Source organism: Gorilla gorilla, chromosome 1 (genome assembly GCF_029281585.2).
Source record: "Gorilla gorilla gorilla isolate KB3781 chromosome 1, NHGRI_mGorGor1-v2.1_pri, whole genome shotgun sequence".
Classification (NCBI taxonomy): Eukaryota; Metazoa; Chordata; class Mammalia; order Primates; family Hominidae; genus Gorilla; species Gorilla gorilla.
In genome coordinates this window covers 230,191,852-230,216,713 of record NC_073224.2, presented here as the reverse complement: position 1 = coordinate 230,216,713, position 24,862 = coordinate 230,191,852, and the positions used below count along the sequence as shown (strand labels likewise).

General features: G+C 47.6%; 1 protein-coding gene across 1 annotated transcript; it reads left to right on the top strand.

Annotated features, from left to right (window-relative positions):
- The first annotated feature begins 348 nt into the window (after positions 1-348).
- Positions 349-24,658, top strand: PGD (phosphogluconate dehydrogenase). Its single transcript, XM_031010296.3, has 13 exons — positions 349-3,319; positions 3,823-3,898; positions 4,603-4,782; positions 7,277-7,342; positions 8,348-8,466; positions 12,232-12,301; positions 15,570-15,704; positions 17,214-17,403; positions 21,144-21,274; positions 21,533-21,666; positions 22,983-23,082; positions 23,585-23,707; positions 23,798-24,658. Exons 1-13 carry the CDS (start codon positions 3,312-3,314, stop codon positions 23,915-23,917), a joined length of 1,452 nt encoding a protein of 483 aa, XP_030866156.3. The 5' UTR covers positions 349-3,311; the 3' UTR covers positions 23,918-24,658.
- The last annotated feature ends 204 nt before the right edge of the window (positions 24,659-24,862 follow it).

Here is a 24,862-nt window from a genome sequence, read left to right as displayed (position 1 = left end):
GATGGGGGTCTCACTATTTTGCTCAGGGTGGTCTCCAACTCCTGGGCTCAAGTGATCCTCCCACCTCAGCCTCCCAAAATGCTGGGATTACAGGCATGAACCGCCATGCCCAGCAGAAAAATTGTCACTGGAATAAAGTCTGGGGTTTTGTTAAAAGTTTTATATCGGCCGGGTGTGGTGGCCCATGCCTGTAATCCTAGCACTTTGAGAAGCTAAGAGGGGAGATTCCCTGAGCTCAGGGATTCAAGACCAGCCTGGACAATGCAGCGAAACCCTGTCTCTACTAAAATACAAAAAATTAGCTGGGCGTGGTAGCGTGCACCTGTAGTCCTGGCTACTTGGGAGGCTGAGGCAGGACAATTTCTTGAACCCAGGAGGCAGAGGTTGCAGTGAGCCGAGATCACGCCACTGCACTCCAGCCTGGGCGACAGGGCGAGATCTGGAGTGCAGGCACAATTATGGCTCCCTGCAGCCTTGACCTCCCCAGGTTCAGGTGATCCTCCCATCTCAGTTTTTCTATTTTTAGTAGAGGCCTCCACCTCCCGGGTCAAGCAATTCTCCTGCCTCAGCCTCCTGAGTAGCTGGGATTACAGGCGTGTGCCACCACGACGGGTTAATTTTTGTATTTTTAGTAGACACAGGGTTATACCATGTTGCCCAGGCTGGACTTCAACTCCTGGGCTCATGTGATCCACCTGTCTTGGCCCCACAAAGTGCTAGGATTACAGGTGTGAGCCACCACACCTGGCCAGCAGTTTCTTAAAAAGTTACACTTACCTTAAAACCCAGCAATCCACTCCTAAGTATATGTCCAAAAGAAATGAAAACAACAGGCTGGGCGTGGTGGCTCACACCTGTAATGCCAGCACTTTGGGAGGCTAAGGTGGTAGCTCTCCAGACCACCCAGGGCAACATGGTAAAACCCCATCTCCACTAAAAATACAAAAAAATTAACCGGGTGTGGTGGGGCACACCTCTAGTCCCAGCTACTTGGGAGGCTGAGGCAGGAGAATCACTTGAGCCCCAGAGGCAAAGGTTTCAGTAAGCCGAGATCGTGCCACTGCACTCTAGCTTGGGCTACAGAGTGAGACTCCATCTCACACACACACACACACAAAAGAAATGAAAACAACAATTTGTACATGAGTTCAAAACAGAATTATTTATTTCCCAAACTAGAAACAATCCAAATGTCTATCAACAGATAAATGGATAAGCAAATGATGACACAATTGCATTAATGGAATACCACTCAGCAATGAAAAGGAACAAACCACTCATACCTACAACAACACAGATGAGCCTCAGAAACGTGATGCTAAGTGAAAGAAGCCAGACCAAAAAAATTACATGCTATTATTCCATTTCTATGAAATTTCTGGAAAAGACAAAAACCATGCAAAGTAGATCAGAGGTTGGCTGGGGGTGAGAGCAGAGACCGACTACAAATAGGCCCAAGGGAACGTTTTGGGGTGATGGAAGTTTTCTATAAGTGGATTATGGTGATGGCTACACAACAGTATAAATTAAAGGTCATCCAAATGTGTACTTACAATGTTTGAATTGTATGACATGTAAATTATCTCATTAAATCTGTATTTTAAAAAAAGAACTGTGCTGTGAAGTTTGACATATTTTAAAGTAGGATGTCTTAGCCGGGCATGGTGTTGCATGCCTGTAGTCCTAGCTACTCAGGAAGTTGAGGCTAGAAGATTGCTCGACCTCAGGAGTTCAAGGCTGCAGTAAGCTATGATCATGCCACTGCACTCCAGCCTGGGCAACAGAGCAAAGACCTGGTCTTTATAAAAATTAAAAACTGGCCGGGCACAGTGGCTCACACCTCTAATCCCAGAACTTTGGGAGGCTGAGGTGGGTGGATCACTTGAAGTTAGGAGTTCGAGACCAGCCTGGCCAACATGGTGAAACCCTGTCTCTACTAAAAATAAAAACATTAGCTGGGCATGGTGGCACACACCTGTAATCCCAGCTACTTGGGAGGCTGAGGCAGGAGAATCGCTTGAACCTGGGAGGTGGAGGTTGCAGTGAGCCCAGATCGCGCCACTGCCCTCCAACCTGGAGACACAGCCAGACTCCATCTCAACAACGACATCAAAAAAGGCCGGGCACGGTGGCTCACGCCTGTAATCTCAGCACTTTGGGAGGCCAAGGCGGGCGGATCATGAGGTCAGGAGTTTGAAACCAGCCTGGCCAAGATGGTGAAACCCCATCTCTACTAAAAATACAAAAATTAGCTGGGCGTGGTGGCGGGCGCCTGTAATCCCAGCTACTTGGGAGGCTGAGGCAGGAAAATTGCTTGAACCCGGGAGGCGGAAGGTGCAGTGAGCTGAGATCACACCACTACATTCCAGCCCGGGCGACAGTGCGAGACTCCGTCTCAAAAAAAAAAAAAAAAAAAAAAAAATCTAAAACTCAAACTTCTGAATAACAATTTCCTCCTAGCAAGAAGAGACTCAGTAAGATAAGCGCTACTTGGCTACTTTGCAAATCTCTTTAATGTCTGGCTTAAGATGGCTGGTTTTTTGTATCTGCCTCTGCATTTAACCTGGTCCATCTCGCGGGTCACATAGCCTCTACAAAATGAGAAGGGGTTCAATGCCATTATCTCCGGGCCTGGGTAAAAGACTCAAGCCCTGACCCCATCATACTCCAACCAATACATACCCCGCCTGCGCTGTCTGCGCCTGGGTCTCTTCACCCGCAGTGAGCGGTCGCACGGCTCCACATCAGGGTCGCCCTGAGGCTCAGCCTTCCCCGGCCCCATTCCGAGTGCGCACAGGACTGAACGAGCACGCCCGGCCCCTGCTCCGAAGCGGAGGGACACGACGCGGACGCGCACGGTGCACCGCAGTGACCTGAGGAAGGAGCGACGGGCGCTCGCGCCAAAGGCGTCCGAGTGCCTGGTAAACTGTAAAGCGCGGTCCTGCGTGAGTTGCTATGGCTACAGCTGCGCCAGGCGGACGGCCTGCAGGACCGAGGTGCAGCTGGGACGAGCGGAAAGCTCTGCGCGTGGGCGGGGAGCCCGGAGCCTCGCCGGGGCAATGTCATCTAGGTGCTCGGCGCTCCACTGATCCGGCCCCCGGGGGTGGGCGGGCACGTTTGCCTCGGATGGTCTAACAGGCGTCGGGGAGAGCCAATGGTGTAGCTTCACGGCTCCACCCCCTTCCATTCGATTGGCCGGCGCCGAAAAGCCGGGCGTGAGCGGCCGCAGTCTCTGGAGGGAGCCGCTGCGGGTCTTTCCCTCACTCGTCCTCCGCTCGTCGCCGCTCTTCGGTTCTGCTCTGTCCGCCGCCATGGCCCAGTGAGTGACTCGCCAGGGGCAGCCCGGCTCGGCCTCAGCAGGCGGGGAACTCTTTGGGGGTCGGGATCTCCCTCGTTCTCTCCGACGCCTCCCACCCTGGGGGTCGCCTGAGCTCACTTGGGGCTCTGTGACCCTGGCCCTACGGCGTCTCGGGCCCAGAGCTCCTTCCCTGCGGGCCCGGCCCCCTGCCCTCTCGGCCGCGCAGGCATGGGGCGGGGCGGGTCCCTTCGAGGGCCAGGGAGGAGGCGCGGCCAGGCCTCGCCGAGTCTGCAGGGACACCTGCGGGACGCGTGCCAGCGGGAGCCGGGCGCGAGGGCGGGGCTGGGGGCCGCCTGCCCGGCCGAGGCTCTGCAGCGTGCGCGCCCGGCTTCTGGGGGCCCGCGGGAGGCGCGGAGGAAAGTGCAGACTCCCAGTCAGGGCCAAATGTGGAAGGACCGGACCCCTGGGTTGCAGCGCGTCGAGCGGTGCTGACTCTTTCCTTTGTTCTGTTTCTGCCTCTCTAGAGCTGACATCGCGCTGATCGGATTGGCCGTCATGGGCCAGAACTTAATTCTGAACATGAATGACCACGGCTTTGTGGTAAGCGGCGTGGGCGCATTGTCTTCTCTCTGGTTCCCGGGCGCTTTAGCCGAGGCCGGCGATAGGTTTGGGAGCTCACGGGTCTCCTGGCCGTGCTTTGCTAATGTGCTCTGTTGCTGCTCGTGGCATTTTTGTATGGAAAGGAGAAGCACCCTGTAGGCGTGGGCGGGCCGATCCCGAACTTAGTCCTGCGGAGTGTGCCTGTGGGTCCGTGAGGTTCACAGCCCGAGTGAACGAATTAGTGTCTTAAGTAGAGAAGAAGGGTGCGGGAGGAGAACCCTTGCTGGCTGTGTAGAGCTCTAACTTGATTGCCTGATGAGACCTGGGGAGAGTGAAAATGTTTCTTCTAAATGTTAAAGTGGCTTAGACGCCAGGATGATCAATAACAACAGATAGAGCCTGTTGAACCGGCCAGTTCCTGGATTTGATTCTGAGTCCTAACAGGTTGGTTGTGGATTCTACCTGACACGCCGGTGGTAGTTGGCCTTCGGGGTAGTTGGCCTTCGCCTCGGTTGTCCGCCGTTTTCATCCTACTGAGGTGACATAACTTTACAGTGAGCCTCCCACAGCTGGGGGAAGAAAAGGCAAAGGCAGGTCTGACCTCCCCAGAACTTGGGTTGAATGGAAAGGTCATTGTTACTTTGGCCACAGTCTGAAAGTCTTGTGTGTCCTGGATCTCCTACTCAGGACTTTTGTCCTTCTAGGTCTGTGCTTTTAATAGGACTGTCTCCAAAGTTGATGATTTCTTGGCCAATGAGGCAAAGGGAACCAAAGTGGTGGGTGCCCAGTCCCTGAAAGAGATGGTCTCCAAGCTGAAGAAGCCCCGGCGGATCATCCTCCTGGTGAAGGCTGGGCAAGCTGTGGATGATTTCATCGAGAAATTGGTGAGGCCAGCTGTGCTCTCAGCTGCTACCACGATAGCAGCTGTTTTTGTTTTCTTCCTTTAGTTCTCCTTCTTTTAACTCTAGAGATTTCTTTTTTTCAATTTCTGCTAAGCTCTGACCAAATGATTGCTTAACTGTTGCAGTGTTGGTTAATTTGATAAGCACTTATGAAGTAACTTTGTCCTTTGGTGGTAGTAATTCTGAGAATAGTAACAGACATTTCAATAAACATTAAGGCGGGGCACAGTGGCTCAGGCCTGTAATCCCAGCACTTTTTGGGAGGCTGGTTCAGATGGATCGTTTGAGCCCAGGAGTTCGAGACCAGCCTGGGCAACATGGCGAAACCCTGTCTCTACATAAAATTAAAAAATTAGCTGGGTATGGTGGTGCAAGCTTATGGTCCCAGCTACAAGCTTATGGTCCCAGGTTCGAGACCAGCCTGGCCAACGTGGTGAAACCCCGTCTCTACTACAAATATAAAAATTAGCTGGGCTTTGTGGCGCATGCCTGTAATCCCAGTTACTCGGGAAGCTGAGGAATGAGAATCGCTTGAACCTGGGAGGCGGAGGTTACAGTGACCTGAGATTGTGCCACTCCAGTTTGGCGACAGAGCGAGACTCCGTCTCAAAAAAAAAATGAAAATAAAATCAAGATCTCCTTAGAGAATCCTAGGGAACTGGATGCTTATTTTTGTACCAAACAATTTGTTGGCTTTAACAGGTATATCTTTTTTGGAAGAAAAATGTAGGGGAACCAGTGGAAATAATGTGTTTAGATACCCCAAAATAATTCTATAGTAACAACTCTGAAAAAACCCAGGCACTCCCCATTTAGAAGAAATGTTTTGCTGTAAGCAGTGCAGTGATAGCTCAGGGGAGGCTGAGCATTCCTTTCTAGAGGAGTGGTGTCAACAATGGGGTTGTTTCCACAGGGAGAAGGATTTGTAACCAGTATGCCACTGTTTTTCAAACAAATGACCTAGAAAGGAAGAACACTGAGTTTAAAAAAAGGACATAGTAAATTTTTTGTGTGGCAAGCTGCCTGTGATCAGTTTCAGACAGAGAAAACTGAAAAATGGTGGATTATTCTTCAGTATAGGAAAATACTAAGTAATGTTAACTGGAGCCTTGTAGGGGGAAGATTGAATAATATAATAAAGCCCAGGCTGGGCGCAGTGGCTCACGCCTGTAATCCCAGCACTTTGGGAGGCAGAGGTGGGTGGATCATGAGGTCAGGAGATCGAGACCATCCTAGCTAACACGGTGAAACCCCATCTCTACTAAAAATACAAAAAATTAGCCGGGCGTGGTCGTGGGTGCCTGTAGTCCCAGCTACTTGGGAGGCTGAGGCAGGAGAATGGCGTGAACCCGGGAGGCAGAGCTTGCAGTGAGCCGAGATCACACCACTGCATTGCAGCCTGGGTGACAGAGCGAGACTTCGTCTCAAATAAATAAATAAATAAATAAATAAAATAATAATAATAATAAAGCCCAGCCTGGTTGGTGTGCTGTAGGTAGATATTCATGTTCAAGGCTCTGTCTCTTCCTGACCTCCGAACTGTTGTCATAAAATCATTCATTCATACACTAAACCATTTGATAGGTATTTACTGAATCCCCACTCTCTTCTAGACACATTATAGTCAGTGTTTAATCTGTATACTTACTTAAAAATAGAAACGGGGTCTTGCTATGCTGTCCATGCTGGTCTCAAATTCCTGGGCTCAAGCGATCCTCCTGCCTCAACCTCCCAAAGTGTTGGGATTACAGGTGTGAGCCACTGAGCCTGGTCAGCCCTAAACTTTTAAATAGTGTCCAGCTCTGGCCACAGAGAGGATTATTGAAGATTAAATAGGCTGGGTGCGTTGGCCTCCTGCCAAGCCAGGAGGCTTTTAGCGCAGGAGTTTGAGACCAGCCTGGGCAACATGGTGAGACTCCATCTCAAAAAAAAATTTTTTTTTTTTTGACACGGGGTCTCACTCTGTCCCCCAGGCTGGAGTGCAGTGTTGCGATCTCAGCTCACTGCAAGCTCCACCTCCCGGGTTCACGCCATTCTCCTGTCTCAGCCTCCCGAGTAGCTGGGACTACAAGGCGCCCGCCACAACGCCCGGCTAATTTTCCGTATTTTTAATAGAGACGAGGTTTCACCATGTTAGCCAGGATGGTCTCGATCTCCTGACCTTGTGATCCGCCCACCTTGGCCTCCCAAAGTGCTGGGATAACAGGCGTGAGCCACCGCGCCCGGCCTACAAAAAAATTTTTAAAACTAGCTGGGCATTGTGGTTCAAGGAGTTCAAAGTTGCAGTGAGTCATGTTCGCACCACTGCAGGAGTTCAGGGTTTCAGTGAGCCATGTTCGCACTCCTGCATTCCAAGCTGGGCAACAGAATGAGGCTCTTTTTAGACTATGTTTATTTGGAATAAATTCTTGTTTGTTTTAATTTGCCAAGGTATGTTTCATTTTTGGTCCATCTTAATGCTGGTGTCTGGTTACAGGTACCATTGTTGGATACTGGTGACATCATCATTGACGGAGGAAATTCTGAATATAGGGACACCACAGTAAGTGTTCTTCAGTCCAGATTCTTCCAGGTTCCGAGAACATTCTAGAAAAAAGTGTCAGCATCGCATATGTGACAGTAGGGTGAACTGCCCTGTGGTACTGATTTTTTTGAGATTACTACTGATACAATAGTTCTCAGCCTTTTTTTCTGTTAAGACACACTTAACAGAAGGGCCGGGTGTGGTGGCTCACACCTGTAATCCCAGCACTTTGGGAGGCTGAGGCAGGTGGACCAAGAGGTCAAGAGATCAAGACCATCCTGGCTAACATGGCGAAAACCCGTCTCTACTAAAAATACAAAAAATTAGCCTGGCATGGTGGCATGCGCCTGTAGTCCCACCTACTTGGGAGGCTGAGGCAGGAGAATTGTTTGAACCCGGGAGGCAGAAGTTGCAGTGAGCCGAGATCATGCCATTGCACTCCAGCCTGGGCGACAAGAGTGAAACTCCATCTGAAAAAAAAAAAAAAAAAAAGACACTTGGTGGGTGAGATTCTCAGTCACACATACAACTCAAAGGATGACTACTCAGATACAGCAGGCTGAGAATTACGTTTTTACTCCTCCCCTTCCCCTTCCAAGTAATCCATGATATATGAGTCTATAACTGGTTTAGAACCACTCCTCTAATGGTATCAAATGCTGAGGGAATTCCTGTGTGCTCTGAAGTGCTGAATGGCATTAAGTTGTATTAAACCTACTCTTCGTTGAGTCTTATTCAAGGTCTTTTCCAGTAAAATGCCAATGTGTGTTTGGCTTAATTATTTTACTTTGGGGATGAGGTAGGTATCGTGAATGTCCATAGTTGTATTGTTTTGTTTTTTAACTCCTACACATAGGGGATTAACTTTCCTGAGTCATCAGTTATTCCTAGATCCTTGGGTCATTTCCTGTAAATGTAGGCTCTCCATTCCTATCTTATACTTCCTCTCATTTATAAGGGAAACATTTTTGGGTAGCATAATGAAACATGGAAGCATAATGAAATTATTTTTCTGTCCTTCAGAGACGGTGCCGAGACCTCAAGGCCAAGGGAATTTTATTTGTGGGGAGCGGAGTCAGTGGTGGAGAGGAAGGGGCCCGGTATGGCCCATCGCTCATGCCAGGAGGGAACAAAGAAGCGTGGTGAGTGCCATCAGCACTGTGCCCATCTCTGTACAAGGGAGCTGGACTTTGAGAACGAATAAGCCAGGAGCAGTTCTGCCACCCTGATCTCTGTGGTGCCCTGAGTGTGACAGCTAGGAGATGCTGGCAATTTCTTTTATCTAGACATTTTGTTGCTTTGATATAGTATATGTGCACAATCCTCTTTTGCCTTTTTTCTTCTGTTATATCTATCAAGACTGATACCTGACATTCTAAATAGGCTTTTTTTTTTTTCCCGCCCAAGCAGGAGCGTAGTGGTGAGATCTTAGCTCACAGCACTCCCCGTCTCCTGGGCTCAAGCAATTCTTGTGCGTCAGCCTCCTGAGTAGCTGGAACTACAGGCACATGCCACCATGCCTGGCTAATTTTTTGCCTTTTAGTAGAGACAAGGTTTCACCATGTTACCTTGGGTGGTCTCGAACTCCTGACCTTAGGCAATCTGCCCGCCTTGGCCTCCCAAAGTGCAGGGATTACAGGCATGAACCACCACACTTGGCCTCTAAATAGGCTTTAAGGAAGCAGTTAGGTAATGTTCTGTGCAATGTCTGGATGTAGGAATAAGGTCTGCCTCTTTTAGCTGATATATAGCCCAAAAGTAACTTAATGTAATAATCGTGGGTAACAGGCTGGGCATAGTGGCCCATGCCTGTAATCACAGCCCAGCACTTTGGGAAGCTGCGGTGGAAGGATCATTTGAGCCCAGGAGTTGAAGACTAGCCTGGACAACATAGCGAGATCCTGTTTCTACAAAAAAGTAAAACAAACATTTTTTTAATTAAAAAATATAAATTGGCCGGGCGTGGTGGCTCACGCCTGTAATCCCAGCAGTTCAGGAGGCTGAGGCAGGCAGATCACCAGGTCAGGAGATCTAGATGATCCTGGCCAACATGGTAAATTCCTGTCTCTACTAAAAATATAAAAATTAGCTGGGCATGGTGGCGTGCGCCTGTAGTCCCAGCTACTTGGGAGGCTGAGACACGAGAATCGCTTGAACCTAGGAGGCAGAGGTTAGTGAGCCGAGATCGCGCCACTGCACTTCACCCTGGCGACAGAGTGAGAGTTTGTCTCAAAGACAAAACAAAATATATATATATATACACACACACACACACACACACACACACACATATATATAAATAATTGTGGGCAATCCGCTTGCCCTGCCTCCCAAAGTACTGGGATTACAGGCGTGAGCCACCGTGCCTGGTCTGAAATACGATTCTTTAAGGCTGGGCATGGTGGCTCACGCCTGTAATCCCAGCACTTTGGGAGACTGAGATGGGAGGATCACTTGAGGTCAGGAGTTCAAGACCAGCCTGGCCAACATGGTGAAACCCCCATCTCTACTAATAATACAAAAATTAGCCGGGCATGGTGGAGGGCACCTCTAATCCCAGCTACACGGGAGGCTGAGGCACAAGAATCACTTGAATCTGGGAGGCAGAGGTTGCAATGAGCCAAGATCTCACCACTGCACTCCATCATGGGTGTCAGAGCAAGACTCGGTCTCAGTAAAAAAGAAAAAATGATTCTTTTTTTGAGACGGAGTCTTGCTGTGTTGCCCAGGTTGGAGTGCAGAGTGCAGTGGCACGATCTCTGCTCACTGCAAGCTCCACCTGCCGGGTTCACGCCATTCTCTCGCCTCAGCCTCCCAAGTAGCTAGGACTACAGGCACCCACCACCACGCCCAGCTAATTTTTTGTATTTTTAGTAGAGACGGGGTTTCACCGTGTTAGCCAGGATGGTCTTGATCCCCTGATCTTGTGATCTGCCTGCCTCGGCCTCCCAAAGTGCTGGGATTACAGGTGTGAGCCACCGTGCCCAGCCAAAAATAATTTTTTTAATTACCTTTCTGGTGAATGAGTCTGGGGATTCTCTTCAGTGTGTTATTAATAAAACACAGAAGTAGAGAGGCCTTTCTGCTTCTCAAAAGTTTAAACAGCTGCGTGTGCAGTGGCTTGCACCTGTAGTGCCAGCTATTCAGGAGACTGAGGCAAGAGAACTGCTTGAGCCCAGGTGTTCAAGGCCAGCCTGGACAACATAGCAAGACTCTGTTTCTTAAGAAAAAAAAAAAAAAAAGGTTTGAAAATACTTATCTCGAAGCACCTGCACAGTGAGCAGTTAGAAAGGCAACCAGCAGACAATACACATAAAAGTATTTGACATATGGAGTGCTCCAGTTGTTTCCATCAGTTCTCTTTCCTCATACTGTGGTGGCAGAAGTACAAATGGCACCTTTACCAGAAGGACACTGTAAAAGTTCAGTGAAGCTCTGCGGTTTCCGGTGTGGCTGTCTTCATCCCTAATCCTAAATGTTAACTTTGCAACCCTGTAAGATTTCATGTCTGTACCAGAAACTTTTTGTGAGGAAGCCTTGACTGGCCAATAGGGAGCAGAACAGTGAGGGAAAGTCTCAGGAGTAATATATCCGCGTGCTGAGCTGTGGAAGGAATGAACAGCAGCCTTTCTCTGAATGGTAATGTATCTCTCAAAAACGCTGCCTGGTTCTTAATCCAAATGTCCAGAACCATTCTGTGCCTGGCAGCACACATCCAGACAAATAAAAGAGGGTCTCTTCACTTGCTAAAAGCCATCATAAGGAGAAATAAAGAAAAGGGAAAAAATTAAAAGAGGATCTCTAAAGGAACTTTCGTTTTGCTTGCTGTTTGCAATCATACTGTCTGCTGCTGCTGCAGCAGAAATTTCTGAGCCGGGTGCGATGGCTTATGCCTGTAATTTCAGTGACTCAAGAGGCTGAGGTGGGAGGAGTGCTTGATCCCAGGAGTTCAAGACCAGCCACATCAACATAGGGAGACCCCATCTCTGCAACAACAACAAAAAATTAGCCAGGCATGGTGGCTCATGCCTATGGTCCCAGCACTTTGGGAAGCTGAGGTGTGAGGATTGATTGAGGCCAGGAGCTCAACACCAGCCTGGGCAACATAGCAAGATCCTGTCCCTACAAAAAAAAAGTTTTTAATTAGCTGGGTGTGATGGCACACACCTGTAGCCCCACCTACTTGGGAGGCTGAGGCAGGAGGATCACCTAAGTCCAGGAGTTTGAGGCTGCAGGGAGCCGTGATTGTGCCACTGCACTCCAGCCTGGGCAACAGAGTGAGACCTTGTCTCTAAGAAGACATTTCTTCTGGTGCTTTGGTGATGCTTCTGCTCAGCCTTTCTGTCTGTAGTCTCAGTGCGATAGTCCAGTCTGCTTTGAGGGCCCACCAGGACCTGGAGGAGGGGCCAATTTCAGTCAAGGGTCTGCAGTTGACCTTGAGAACTTAGCACATTCATTATCTTTTTGTGGGCACTTCCACCTCCCATTAGAAAGAAAAAGATGGGCCCAGTGCGGTGGTGGCTTATGCCTGTAATCCCAGCACGTTGGGTATCCACGGTGGGTGGATCACTTGAGCTCAGGAGTTCGAGACCAATCTGGGCAACATGGCAAAACCCCACCTCTACAAAATCCAAAAAAATGAGCTGGATGTGGTGTCACATACCTGTAGTCTTAGCCACTTAGGGGGCCGAGGCAGAAAGATTACTTGAACCTGGGAGGTTGAGGAGGCTGCAGTGAGCTGAGATCACACCACTGCACTCCAGCCTGGGTGACAACATGAGACCCTGTCTCAAAAAAAAAAAAAAAAAAACGGAAAGGAAAAGATAGGGGTTGTTGTCTATGGGTATGTAATTGGGCTCTCAGCCTGTCTCTTCTCATTAACTGAACCACACTGTTTCTTTACACAGGCCCCACATCAAGACCATCTTCCAAGGCATTGCTGCAAAAGTAGGAACTGGAGAACCCTGCTGTGACTGGGCAAGTTCTGGGCTACTCTTTAAAGCCAATTGGCAACATGGGCGTGTCTAAGTGATGAAGTGCGTGGAGAAAGGCCACCGTGGTCTCCCAGGGGTTAGCTTGGTGACATAAACATCTCAATCTTTGATTGCTAGCATAGCCAACGCCTAGAATGCATGCCTGCTGTTCACATCTTTGTATCTTAACTGACTGTTCATAGCCTTGAGGTTGATATTAAAAGCAGTCTTCTATAATTCATCTAAAAGATGAATTCTTTAAAAAGGAATAGGATGAAGTGAAATAAGATTTTTTCGAGCCATATTATTTCATGGCCAAAGGAAAGAATGTCAGAATCAAAAGTGGCGTTTGCTTGCATGGGTGAAAGGGGGAGGATTGAATGTACTGTTGCTGTGTCAACATTCCATGAATGTGGAAAATTCCCCATCCTGTAGTGTGGGATTCAGGCATTCTGTGCTTGAACAAAGTAACCTGTGGACTTGCACCCTCACTGAATATGAAGGAGGCCTAACCTAGTTCATAGTACAGTGGTGCGATCTCGGCTCACCGCAACCTCCACCTCCCAGGCTCAAGCAATCCTCCTGCCTCAGCCTCCTGAGTAGATGGGACTGCAGGTACATGCCACCACGCCTAGCTAATTTTTGTACTTTTTGTAGAGACGGGGTTTCACCATGTCACCCAGGCTGGTCTCAAACTCCTGGACTCTCAAGTCATCTGCCTGCCTTGGCCTCACAAAGTGCTGAGGTTACAGGCATGCGCCACCATGCCCGGCCTCGTGTTGCTGTTAAAGTAAACTTTATCTCATATTGTAGTTCAGCCATGCTGTGGATGGGAAAAAACATTAGGCTCAGGAGACCTGAGTGGCAGTTCTGGCTTTCCATAAACTTAACTGTGACATCAGGCAAGCCACGTCCCTTCATGGACTTCAGTTTCCTTATCTGTAAGATACAGGGTTGGATTACATGATCTCCAAGCTCTCTTCAGCTCCTGATTCCCTTTAATTTTATATCAGCAATTTTAATGTGAATTTTATTTTATATGAAATCAACGGTGAGGTTGAAATAAGGACTCAGGCCTTTGAGGAATCCGGGAAGCCCTCCCTCCTAGGCCTGCCAGTGCTTGGTGGCTTTGGCTACAGCAGCTCACTTGTCCTTACCTTTTCACCAGTGGTTGGCCATTGAGCTCAGTCAGAATCTGCTTAGGGTAGAAAGAGGCTGGTGCTGGGACTGACGTAAAGGGCTGAGTAATCTTCTCATTAGTGTGAGGGATTGGAAAGGGACCTCTGTTCCCTGACAGTAGATTACTGCGGTAAAAGGCCTGGCATAGTGGCTCGTGCTTATAATCCAGTATTTTGGGAGGATCCCTTGAGCCCACGAGTTCAAGGCTGCAGTGAGCAGTGATCATACTACTGCACTCTAGCCTGGGTAACAGAGAGAGACCCTGTCTCTTAAACAGAAACAAAAACAAAAAGATCACTGCAATAAAAGTGAGTGGTAGCAACTTTTTTTTTTTTTTTTTTTTTTGAGACAGTCTTGCTTTATCGTCCAGGCTGGAGTGCAGTGGCGTAATCTCAGCTCACTGCAACTTCTGCCTCCTGGGTTCAAGCGATTCTCATGCCTCAGCCTCCAGTGTAGCTGGAATTACAGGCATGTGCCACCATGCCTGGCTAATTTTTGTATTTTTGGTAGAGATGGGGTTTTACCATGTTGCCCAAGCTGGTCTTAAACTCCTGACTTCAAGTAATCGGCCCACCTTGGCCTCCCAAAGTGTTGGGATTATAGGTGTGAGCCACCGCACCCAGCCTGCAACGTTTTTTTAGATACACACACTTAGGACAAAGTCATGAAGAGAAGCACAGTCCTTGCCCCTACGTGTGTTGATCAAGCAGGCCCTCCTTAGTTCATGGCTGAAGTGGCAGGAAGGGTAAGGTGAAGTAAGATGTTAGCAGCCATGTTACTGTGTGGCCAGAGTGTCAAAATCAGAAGTCAGCAGGGGCAGCAATAGAAACATGGACAAGGCCAGGCGTGGTGGCTCATGCCTGGAATCCCAGCACTGTGAGAGGCTGAGGTGAGTGGATCACCTGAGGTCAGGAGTTTGAGACCAGCCTGGCCAACATGGTGAAACTCCATGTCTACAAAAATACAAAAATTAGCTGAGTGTGGTGGTGTGCTCCTGTAATCCCAGCTCATCAGGAGGCTGAGGCGTTAGAATTGCTTGAACCCAGCAGGCAGGGGTTGTGCTGAGCCAAGATCACACAGCTGCACTCCAGCCTGGGCGACAGAGCGAGACTCCGTCTCAGAAAAAAAAAAAGAAACACGGTCAATGGAGTCCTGATGTGAGCGTCAGTTGTATCGGTCCAGGTGGTGACAGCCAGGAGAGAGACTGCCCAGGTCATCCAAACACCTGGCTTCCGGGGCAGGTGTGTCCCTGTCATGGAGCTGGGTGTAGATGACTGAGAGTTTGATGCCATGAACTGTTTGGCTCTCGTCACTCCCTTTGTTCCAGTTCTTGACAACTAAATAATTTTCGGATAATCTGGCTTCCCAGTTGCTTGTCTATAGGGCCAGAATGTGTTGACCGGACTAACATTTGTAACCACGAAGATCCATAGTTAAGGTTTTCATCCTACATTCATTAACTGGTATTCTGATTTTATACATCTTGCCAGCTTATAAATAAAGATCTGGTCTTTATTTGTAAATGTAAATATAAATATAATGATGGGGCCTTGGAGGGACTCAGGGACTCCTTTCTGGGCTTACAAGGTTGAGACCTTGGATCTAGGGTCATTTTACTTTTCAGTAGCCATTAGGAACAACTACAATACATTTATATTTTGAAAAAAAACAAGTGATTTAATTAGCCAATATATTTTAACCTCTAGTTGCTAGAAAAGTGGTAACTTTGGGAAAAAGAGGACTTTTTTTCTTGTGGATGGGGGCTGGGAAGGTGGGGAGTTGCTTTGAATGATGAGAAAGAGTAGAAAATAACAGGCTAGAGAGCCATAAGTATTGAAAATGAATTCAGGGACTTTGAGAAACCTTGAGAAGAATGAGTCTAGAATTAGTGTTAAATAATATTGTACTGGACTGAAGCTTGCTTTGAATTGCTATATGATTCTTGTATCAAAAATGCTATACTCATTTTATACTTGTTATTTTTTGTGTGGAGAGGTAGCCTTGCCAGGGACGTTGGCATGAAAGCTGATGTGGACTTCTCTGATGTGTCGCCTGTCTCTCTGAAGGCCTCTTGGTGCTTGTTGTCCTGACAGGTGGGAGATGAGGGAGCAGGCCACTTCGTGAAGATGGTGCACAACGGGATAGAGTATGGGGACATGCAGCTGATCTGTGAGGCATACCACCTGATGAAAGACGTGCTGGGCATGGCGCAGGACGAGATGTCCCAGGTGAGGCCCCGGCACTGCCTCTGTGTCCGTTCTGCAGGGAGTGCTCACTTTGCCACGGACACCGAATCTTTTCTTCATTCCTATCCTCTTGGCCATTCGGGTGGCCTGCATGGACTCAGCCTAATTTAAGGGAAACTGTTAGTAATAGGGCTATACACTATGCTAGTTAGTCACTAAGCAGAAAGTCCCCACAGAGTCTGGGTGGTTATCACCACCATTTAGCATAGCTTACCTGGTGTCAGGCACTGTGTCACTCCACATACCTGTCCCATTTACTCCCACAGTTGTCCCACATGGCAGATGCAGCAGAAGCTTTCTTTCCTGATCAAGTTGGGATTGGCTTTTTGATAGTTAATCTGAAAAGTCAGTCCAAGTAGGGAAACTGAAGCATTTCCCCCAACATTTTATTATGAAAATATTCAAACATGCAGCACGGAAGTTTGAGAGTTTTACAGTGAACACCTGGATACACACCTCCTCCTTTCTCCCATCCACAGGTTCCTGTACTTGCTTTAGCAATGTCTGTCCATCCCCCACCAATTTCATCTTATTTTTTGGATACATTCAAAGTAAACTGCAGGTATCCATACTTTTGTTTTCCCTAAATACTTTAGATGAATGTATCTTTATCATGAGGTAAACATAGATTTTAACTGAAAACATAGGAAAGGACTTTCATTCACCCACCATTTTTTGGAGGGCCAAGGCCTTCTCGTTAAGTATGGTTTGCTGATGCGCTTTCTAGTTGTGTCTTACCATCTAGAATTTCTAGTTTCAGTTATTTCCAATGGGATGTGATTTACAGACTCTAGCAAGGCATACAGTATAGAAGCTTTCCAGATTTTTTGTTGTTTTCCTCCTAGTTTTTTATTCATGTTATCCTCACTTACTTTGACTATTGTTTGTTTCACTGGATTGCTGTTAATTGTTCTTTCTAAAACATTACCTTAGTTTTCTTTCACAGAAACAGTGCTATTCTTTTTGTGTTCATTTTTTATTGGTATATATCATACTTAACGTGTTCACTCAGCAAACACACGAGTGCTTTACTATATGCCAAGCATGATTCTAAATGCTGGGGATATACTAGTGAAGAAAGCAAAGTGCCTGCCCTCCCGGAGCTGGGAAGACTGACAGAAATAAATAAACAATATCAAACTAGTTAGCGATGACTGTGAGAACGAAGAGTAAACTGGGACAAGATCCGGTGATTGCAGAAGGCTTCTGAGGAGGCAACAGTGCACAGAGACCTATGTGAAGTGAGGAGCCCTTGCCTCTGAGGAGACAACACTTCTGGTGGCCAGAAATTCAGTATAACCAGGTTCAGAACAAACACAACTGACTCTGGGTTAGCATAAAACTCAACCAGCAGGAGCAGAAGTCCCCAGGCAGGCGCGAGCAGAGCCTGCTGGCAACCGTGAGCATTGGTCAGCGTGGACATTGGACAAGAGGCTTCCTTGCTCAGCCCTCGTTCCTCTAACATGGTTCTCTCCTGTGTTCTGCATGTAGGCCTTTGAGGATTGGAATAAGACAGAGCTAGACTCATTCCTGATTGAAATCACAGCCAATATTCTCAAGTTCCAAGATACCGATGGCAAACACCTGCTGCCAAAGATCAGGGACAGCGCGGGGCAGAAGGGCACAGGGAAGTGGACCGCCATCTCCGCCCTGGAATACGGTGTACCCGTCACCCTCATTGGTAATGTTATGCTTTTCACATGGGGCCTTTCGTCCACTATTCTGATCTTGATATCTGGAGGACAGACACAGACTGGTCTTTAGAGAATCTCTTCAGCCCTCTTCAGCTTTCAGAGTGCCTTTTGCTCTTTCTTGCGTTGAAGAAACTGACAGTGTGAGAGAGGCTGACACTGCTTTTGATTCTCTTCTTTGTAGTTCTTATCTCATTCGTACAAACTGTGAGGTAAATTCAGAAGTGACTGTCCTTCCTATCCAGTTTTATCTTTGGAATATTTTAGCATTAGTGATGTAATTGTAGTCAGTGATCTAAGATTTTATTTATGAGGCAGGTAACTTGAGTGAAATTTTTCATAGAAAAGTTCATGAATAACAGGGCCGGGCACAGTGGTTCACGCCTGTAATGCCAGCACTTTGGGAGGCCGAGGCGGGTGGATCATGAGGTCAGGAGATTGAGACCATCCTGGCTAACATGATGAAACCCCGTTTCTACTAAAAATACAAAAAATTAGCCAGGTGTGGTGGCATGTGCCTGTAGTCCCAGCCACTCAAGAGGCTGAGGCAGGAGAATTGCTTGAACCTGGGAGGCAGAGTTTGCAGTGAGCTGAGATGGCACCACTGCACTCCAGCCTGGGCGACAGAGCGAGACTTCGTCTCAAAAAAAAAAAAAAATTAGCAGGTGCCTGTAATCCCAGCTACTCAGGAGGTTGAGCCATGAGAATCGCTTGAACCCGGGAGGCAGAGGTTGCAGTGAGCCAAGATCATGCCACTGCATTCCAGCCTGGGCAACAGAATGAGACTCCATCCCCTCCAAAAAAAGTTCGCGAATAACATATGCTTGTGTACTCAGAAATTATTAAAAATTTACTTTTTTCCCCTAGATATTAAAAAGATAAAAATTACCTATCCATTTGAGTCCTTGTTTTGCTAAGTTCCTTCTCCTTCCTCTTTTAGAAGAAAGCCACTATCCTGAAGTTGGTGTGTATCCTGCCCACTTGTTTTATATCTTACATTAGTGAGCTAAGCATCAAACTCAGAAAGATAAGGAAATAATATAAAGAAATAAACATAAAACGAGAGGAGATTAACAATATCAAAATCTTGGCCGGAAGGGGGGGGGGGGTTTCTGTGTGTTTGTTTGTTTTTTGAGACGGAGTCGTGCTCTGTCACCCAGGCTGGAGTTCAGTGGCATGATCTCGGGTCACTGCAATCTCCACCTCCTGGGTTCAAGTGATTCTCCTGCCTCAGCCTCCCAAGTAGCTGGGATTACAGGCATGCGCTACCATGCCTGGCTAATTTTTGTGTGTTATTAGTGGAGACGGGGTTTCACCATATTGGTCAGGCTGGTCTCGAACTCCTAACCTCAGGGGATCCGCCCGCCTCGGCTTCCAAAAGTGCTGGGATTGCAGGCGTGAGCCACCGTGCCCAGCAAAGGTGGTTCTAAGAGTAAAATACATAGACTTCTGGCAGGAATGAAAAAGGAGAACGAAAGATGCCTCTCAAGGTTAATGAGAGGCTGATCTTTGCTTCTGGCAGATTGTTCTCACTATCTTAAAACAGAATTGGGCCAGGCACGGTGGCTCACGCCTGTAATCCCAGCACTTTGGGTGACCGAGGTGGGCGGATCACGAGGTCAGGAGTTTGAGTCCAGCCTGACCAACATGGCGAAACCCCATCTCTACTAAAAATACGAAAGTTAGCCAGGCATGGTGACCTGCGCCTGTAATCCCAGCTACTCAGGAGGCTGAGGCAGGAGAATCACTTGAACCCGGGAGGCGGAATTTGCAGTGGGTCGAGATCGCACCACTGCACTCCAGCCTGGGCAACTGAGCAAGACTCCGCCTAAAAAAAAAAAAAGAAGCATCTCAAAAATAATAAAACAGAATTTTTCTTGTTTGCTCCTCTGGATACAGGTTGCCTTTCTCTCCCTTGACTCTTCTCCCCTTTTGACCTCCCTGTTCATTGTGCCTCGCCCTGTTGATGAACTGTGTGGTGTAAGGCAGAGTAAGGAGGGAAGTCGGTGGTTTCTACAGTTCCGTGCTGTGTAGAAGGAAGTTGGCTGCTTTTAGCCGATCTGAGCCATAACATAGGTGAGGAGGGAGGGGCCAATAGCTAGGAGCAATTTATTCATCACGGACTCAAGTATATGTGTAAGTATTAGGATCTCAGAATCCTACTCTCCTCCTGTGGATCCATATACCTCTTCCCCCAGGGTGGCTGGGCCCACCCCCTGCTGGGAGCCATCATTATTTGTGAACTAACAGGGAAGTCTTCCAGCTGCCCTCTCCCCCTCTAACAGGAAGGGTTTGCCTCATAGCCTGTTGCACCAGTCATCTTACAAAGCTTCCTTCTAGAAATGCTAAGTCATCCTGTGTGTGCATTTGGGCCAGGAGAGAGGTAGCTGCTTTTGTGTGTTTGGAGTAGGGTTAGCAGTCTCAAGCCATAGCTGCTCCTCTTTCCTCAGAAATAAAGTCCTCTGTTAGTTCCCTGAGATTTTACTTCATTTTGTCTATGGGGGAAAAAGTGGTTAAAGAGTCATTTATTCTAACTATAAATTGTCAGTTGAGCAAGTCTTTTATAAGGGATACTTTCTGAAAATACTAAATGTCTTAATATTAAAATACTACATTGACTTTTTAATTCAAATGAAGTAAAGTGGTTAAACTTTCATGATTACGGCTATACTGAAAACCATAAAATATAAAAACCTAACATTTTTTTGAGAGGTGAGTCCGTAAATGTGACTTATCAATGTAAAATCTTCAAAAAAAAATTAAGGTCCTCCAAATTGAATTTGAAATTTTACTCATGGACCAACACTGAGTATTCTACATAACAGTGGTTTTTATTTTATTTTACTGGTTTTAGAGACAGGGTCTCACTGTGTTGCCCAGGCTGGAGAGCAGTGGTGTGATCATGGCTCACTGTAGCCTTGAACTCCTGGCCTCAAGTGATCCTTCCACCTCAGCCTGCCAAAGTGCTGGGATTACAGGTGTTAGCCACCTTGCCCAGCCATAACAGTGGTTTCTATCTCTTCATTTTCCCTCAAAACTCCCTTTTGAATTTCATGTTAATCTTTGTGATTGAATACTCATATTTATATTGGAAGATTGTCTTAGAGTTTTAGTTATCAAATTAACTGTTTAGAGCCTCTTAATAAAAGTTCCTTCCGATCCATGTCAACTTTTGTGGCCTAAGGTTGAAACTTTCAGCTCTTTGTATAAACAGACTTTCCTGCTCCACCTTTCTTCTGGTTGCTGTGTGAACTTTGGTAATTTTCACGCGCATCCGTGTGAAAAGACCACCAAACAGGCTTTGTGTGAGCAATAAAGCTTTTCAATCACCTGGGTGCAGGCAGGTTGAGTCCAAAAAGAGTCAGCGAAGGGAGATAGGGGTGGGGCCATTTTATAGGATTTGGGCAGGTAGTGGAAAATTACAGTCAAAGGGGGTTTTTCTCTTACGGGCAGGGCCGAGGGGTCACAAGGTGCTCAGTGGGGGAGGTTCTGAGCCAGGAGAAGGAATGTCACAAGGCTAATCGCTCAGTTAAGGTGGGGCAGGAACAAATCACAATGGTGGAATGTCATCAGTAAAGGCAGGAACCAGCCATTTTCACTTCTTTCGTGATTCTTCACTTGCTTCAGGCCATCTGGATGTATACATGCAGGTCACAGGGGATATGATAGTTTAGCTTGGGCTCAGAGGCCTGACAGTAATCTGTTTCCTCTTCCCGATCTCCCCATGTAGGAGAAGCTGTCTTTGCTCGGTGCTTATCATCTCTGAAGGATGAGAGAATTCAAGCTAGCAAAAAGCTGAAGGGTCCCCAAAAGTTCCAGTTTGATGGCGATAAGAAATCATTCCTGGAGGACATTCGGAAGGTGGGACACAGTCCCTGGCAGTGGTCTTTGTTGGTCCTGTGGAAGGCAGTGGGGGTGGGGGTTGTGGTGGGAGAACACTCAAGGCCACGGGATGGCAGGTGGAATGAAGTTCAGCCTTGACTCGGATCTTGACTTACAGTGTTTTCCTAGAATATTGGCCCTTCTGGGATCTCCACTGCTGATGAGAATAAGACTGGTAGACATAAGGCGATCACTCTCCTAATGGCAATCCTAGTAGGTCTCTGTGTCACTCTTTAGGCACTCTACGCTTCCAAGATCATCTCTTATGCTCAAGGCTTTATGCTGCTAAGGCAGGCAGCCACCGAGTTTGGCTGGACCCTCAATTATGGTGGCATCGCCCTGATGTGGAGAGGGGGCTGCATCATCAGAAGGTAAGTGAGAGGCAGCCCAGGGTCCGACGGGAAGGACTCACACGGCTGTGCAGAAGTGCGATCTTAGGACACTTAGCTTGAGCTGTTTCCAGGGGCGCTTAGCCCCATCACTGGACACTGGCACAAGATAGGCTTAGATTATCTGGTTCCCTTCTTCGCTGTACCTCAGTTGCTGTAACTAGATTGTCCACACTACACCTTTTTTTTCTTTTGAGACCAAGTTTCGCTCTTATTGCCCAAGCTGGAGTGCCATGATGTGATCATGACTCACTGCAACCTCTGCCTCCCGGGTTCAAGTGATTCTCCTGCCTCAGCCTCCTAAGTAACTGGGATTACAAGGGCACGCCACCATGTCCGGCTAATTCTTTTGTATTTGTAGTAGAAACAGGGTTTCACCATGTTAGCCAGGCTGGTCTCGAACTCCTTGCCTCGGGTGATCCGCCTGCCTCAGCCTCCCAAAGTGCTGGGATTACAGGCGTGAGCCACTGCGCCCGGCTCCGCATTACACCTACTACACTACACCTTTTAAAGTACTTCTGTGAACTATCGTGCCCTCTGGCCTTGCCTCTTGGGAATTTTGCTCTGTATTTTCATTGAAAATGTCAAATCATAGAAAACGTAGCATTTCTACACATGACGTTACATCGTTCTCATGTTGGCCGAAGATTCATTTGATGAATCTGATTTTTCTGAAGTAGATGATTCTGGTGATTCAGATGATTCTAATATTAGTTCTCTTTAGAAATAACGCCAAGAATAGTTTTTATATTTTATTTTCACATTGAAAATCGTCAGATTTTCTTCAGCCTCAAAAAGCGTGTTGATGTAAAATTAAATGAGCGCTGGCAGCGAGCTGCACTTTTTTTCTAAACAGGAAAAGGGTTAACAGCTTGAAGAAATGAGAAATGTAACTTTGTACTTCACTAGGGTATACGTCGGCTTCCAGCTTACTTCCCTGTTAGAGTTAAGATTCATTGCATTTGGCCTGGCGCGGTGGCTCACACCTGTAATCCCAGCACTTTGGGAGGCTGAGGCAGGCGGATCACGAGGTCAGGAGATCCAGACCATCCTGGCTAACACGGTGAAACCCCGTCTCTACTAAAAATACAAAAATTAGCCAGTTGTAGTGGTGCGTGCCTGTAATCCCAGCTACTCGCAAGGCTGAGGCAGGAGAATCGCTTGAACCTGGGAGGTGGAGGTTGCTGTGAGCTGAGATTGTGCCACTCCACTCCAGCCTGGTGACAGAGCGGGACTCCGTCTCAAAAAAAAAAAAAAAAAAAGGATTCATTGCTTTTTTCCCCCCTTGATTATTTCAGTGTATTCCTAGGAAAGATAAAGGATGCATTTGATCGAAACCTGGAACTTCAGAACCTCCTACTGGACGACTTCTTTAAGTCAGCTGTTGAAAACTGCCAGGTATGTAGCCTAGGGCTGGTGCCATGGTTACTCTACCTCCCTGGGGCCATCAGTTGTGATGTTTGGTTTTTTTGTTTTTTTGTTTTGTTTTTTTTTGTTTTTGTTTTTTTGGGACGGAGTCTCGCTCTGTCGCCCAGGCTGGAGTACAGTGGCGTGATCTTGGCTCACTGCAACCTCCGCCTCCTGGGTTCAAGCGATTCTCCTGCCCCAGCCTCCTAAGTAGCTGGGACTGCAGGTGTGCCAACATACCTGGCTAATTTTTTTTTTTTTTTTTTTGTATTTTTAGTAGAGATGGGGTTTCACCATGTTGGCTAGACTGGTCTTGAACTCCTGACCTCGTGATCCGCCCACCTCAGCCTTCCAAAGTGCTGGGATGACAGGCGTGAGCCACCGCGCCTGGCCTAACCATCAGTTTTTCATTTACCCACATTGATATGACTGAAAATCTATCCGCGTCACCAGGGGCAGATCACTAATCTCTGGCCGTGCGTTTTGTGCTCAGGACTCCTGGCGGCGGGCAGTCAGCACTGGGGTCCAGGCTGGCATTCCCATGCCCTGTTTTACCACTGCCCTCTCCTTCTATGACGGGTACAGACATGAGATGCTTCCAGCCAGCCTCATCCAGGTAAGCCTGTGGAGCAGGGATTAACCTGGCTGGCCCCTAGGGGGCGTGCGCCATGGACTGTCCTGACCAACCTACTCTCTCGTTTCCTAGGCTCAGCGGGATTACTTTGGGGCTCACACCTATGAACTCTTGGCCAAACCAGGGCAGTTTATCCACACCAACTGGACAGGCCATGGTGGCACTGTGTCATCCTCGTCATACAATGCCTGATCATGCTGCTCCTGTCACCCTCCACGATTCCACAGACCAGGACATTCCATGTGCCTCATGGCACTACCACATGGCCCTTTGCCCTATTTTCTGTTCAGTTTTTTAAAAGTGTTGTAAGAGACTCCTGAGGAAGACACACAGTTTATTTGTAAAGTAGCTCTGTGAGAGCCACCGTGGCCTCTGCCCTTGCCTCTTGGGACTGACCAGGAGCTGCTCATGTGCGTGAGAGTGGGAACCATCTCCTTGCGGCAGTAGCTTCCACGTGCCCCGTGTGCTGGTGCGGTTCCCATCACACAGACGGGAGGGGTGTTTGTGCACTCTGATCAACTGGAACCTCTGTATCATGCGGCTGAATTCCCTTTTTCCTTTACTCAATAAAAGCTACATCAGACTGATGCTCTTTCTCCAGATTCTTAGTCTCACCTCGGCCACATGGAGCCATTATCCCCATTGGCAGAAAGATTTTTCTTTAAAAAAAAAGACTAGAATAACACAAGAAACCACATTTAGGATTATGCTTCACTCAGAGGAGGCAGGCAGGGAGGACGCACCAGGGGCTTTAATACACTGGGCATGTTTTCTTTCTCCAATTGGGCAATGGGTACATGGACGTTCACTGTAACATGCTTTTTCTTTCGTCTTTTTTTTTTTTTTGCTCCTGGCAAGCTGTGCGTGACATTCTTTATGGCTTTTTGTATGTCAAATACTTCATAATAAACTTTCTAGAGAATTACACTTTAATGATGGGCTCAGCTTGGTCTGATTTATTTCCTTTCCCACACCTGTCTCTACTTGCTCTAAGCCAGGCCCAGGGATTCAGTGTGGGATTTTGAACAAGCTAAGCCCGCTCCTTAAACTAGGCTTTTCACTTTATCTTATTTACTCAGAGAAGATAAAACCTGCCAGTGATATTGTTGTGTGGCCTGGGGCCAGTGTGACTGTTCC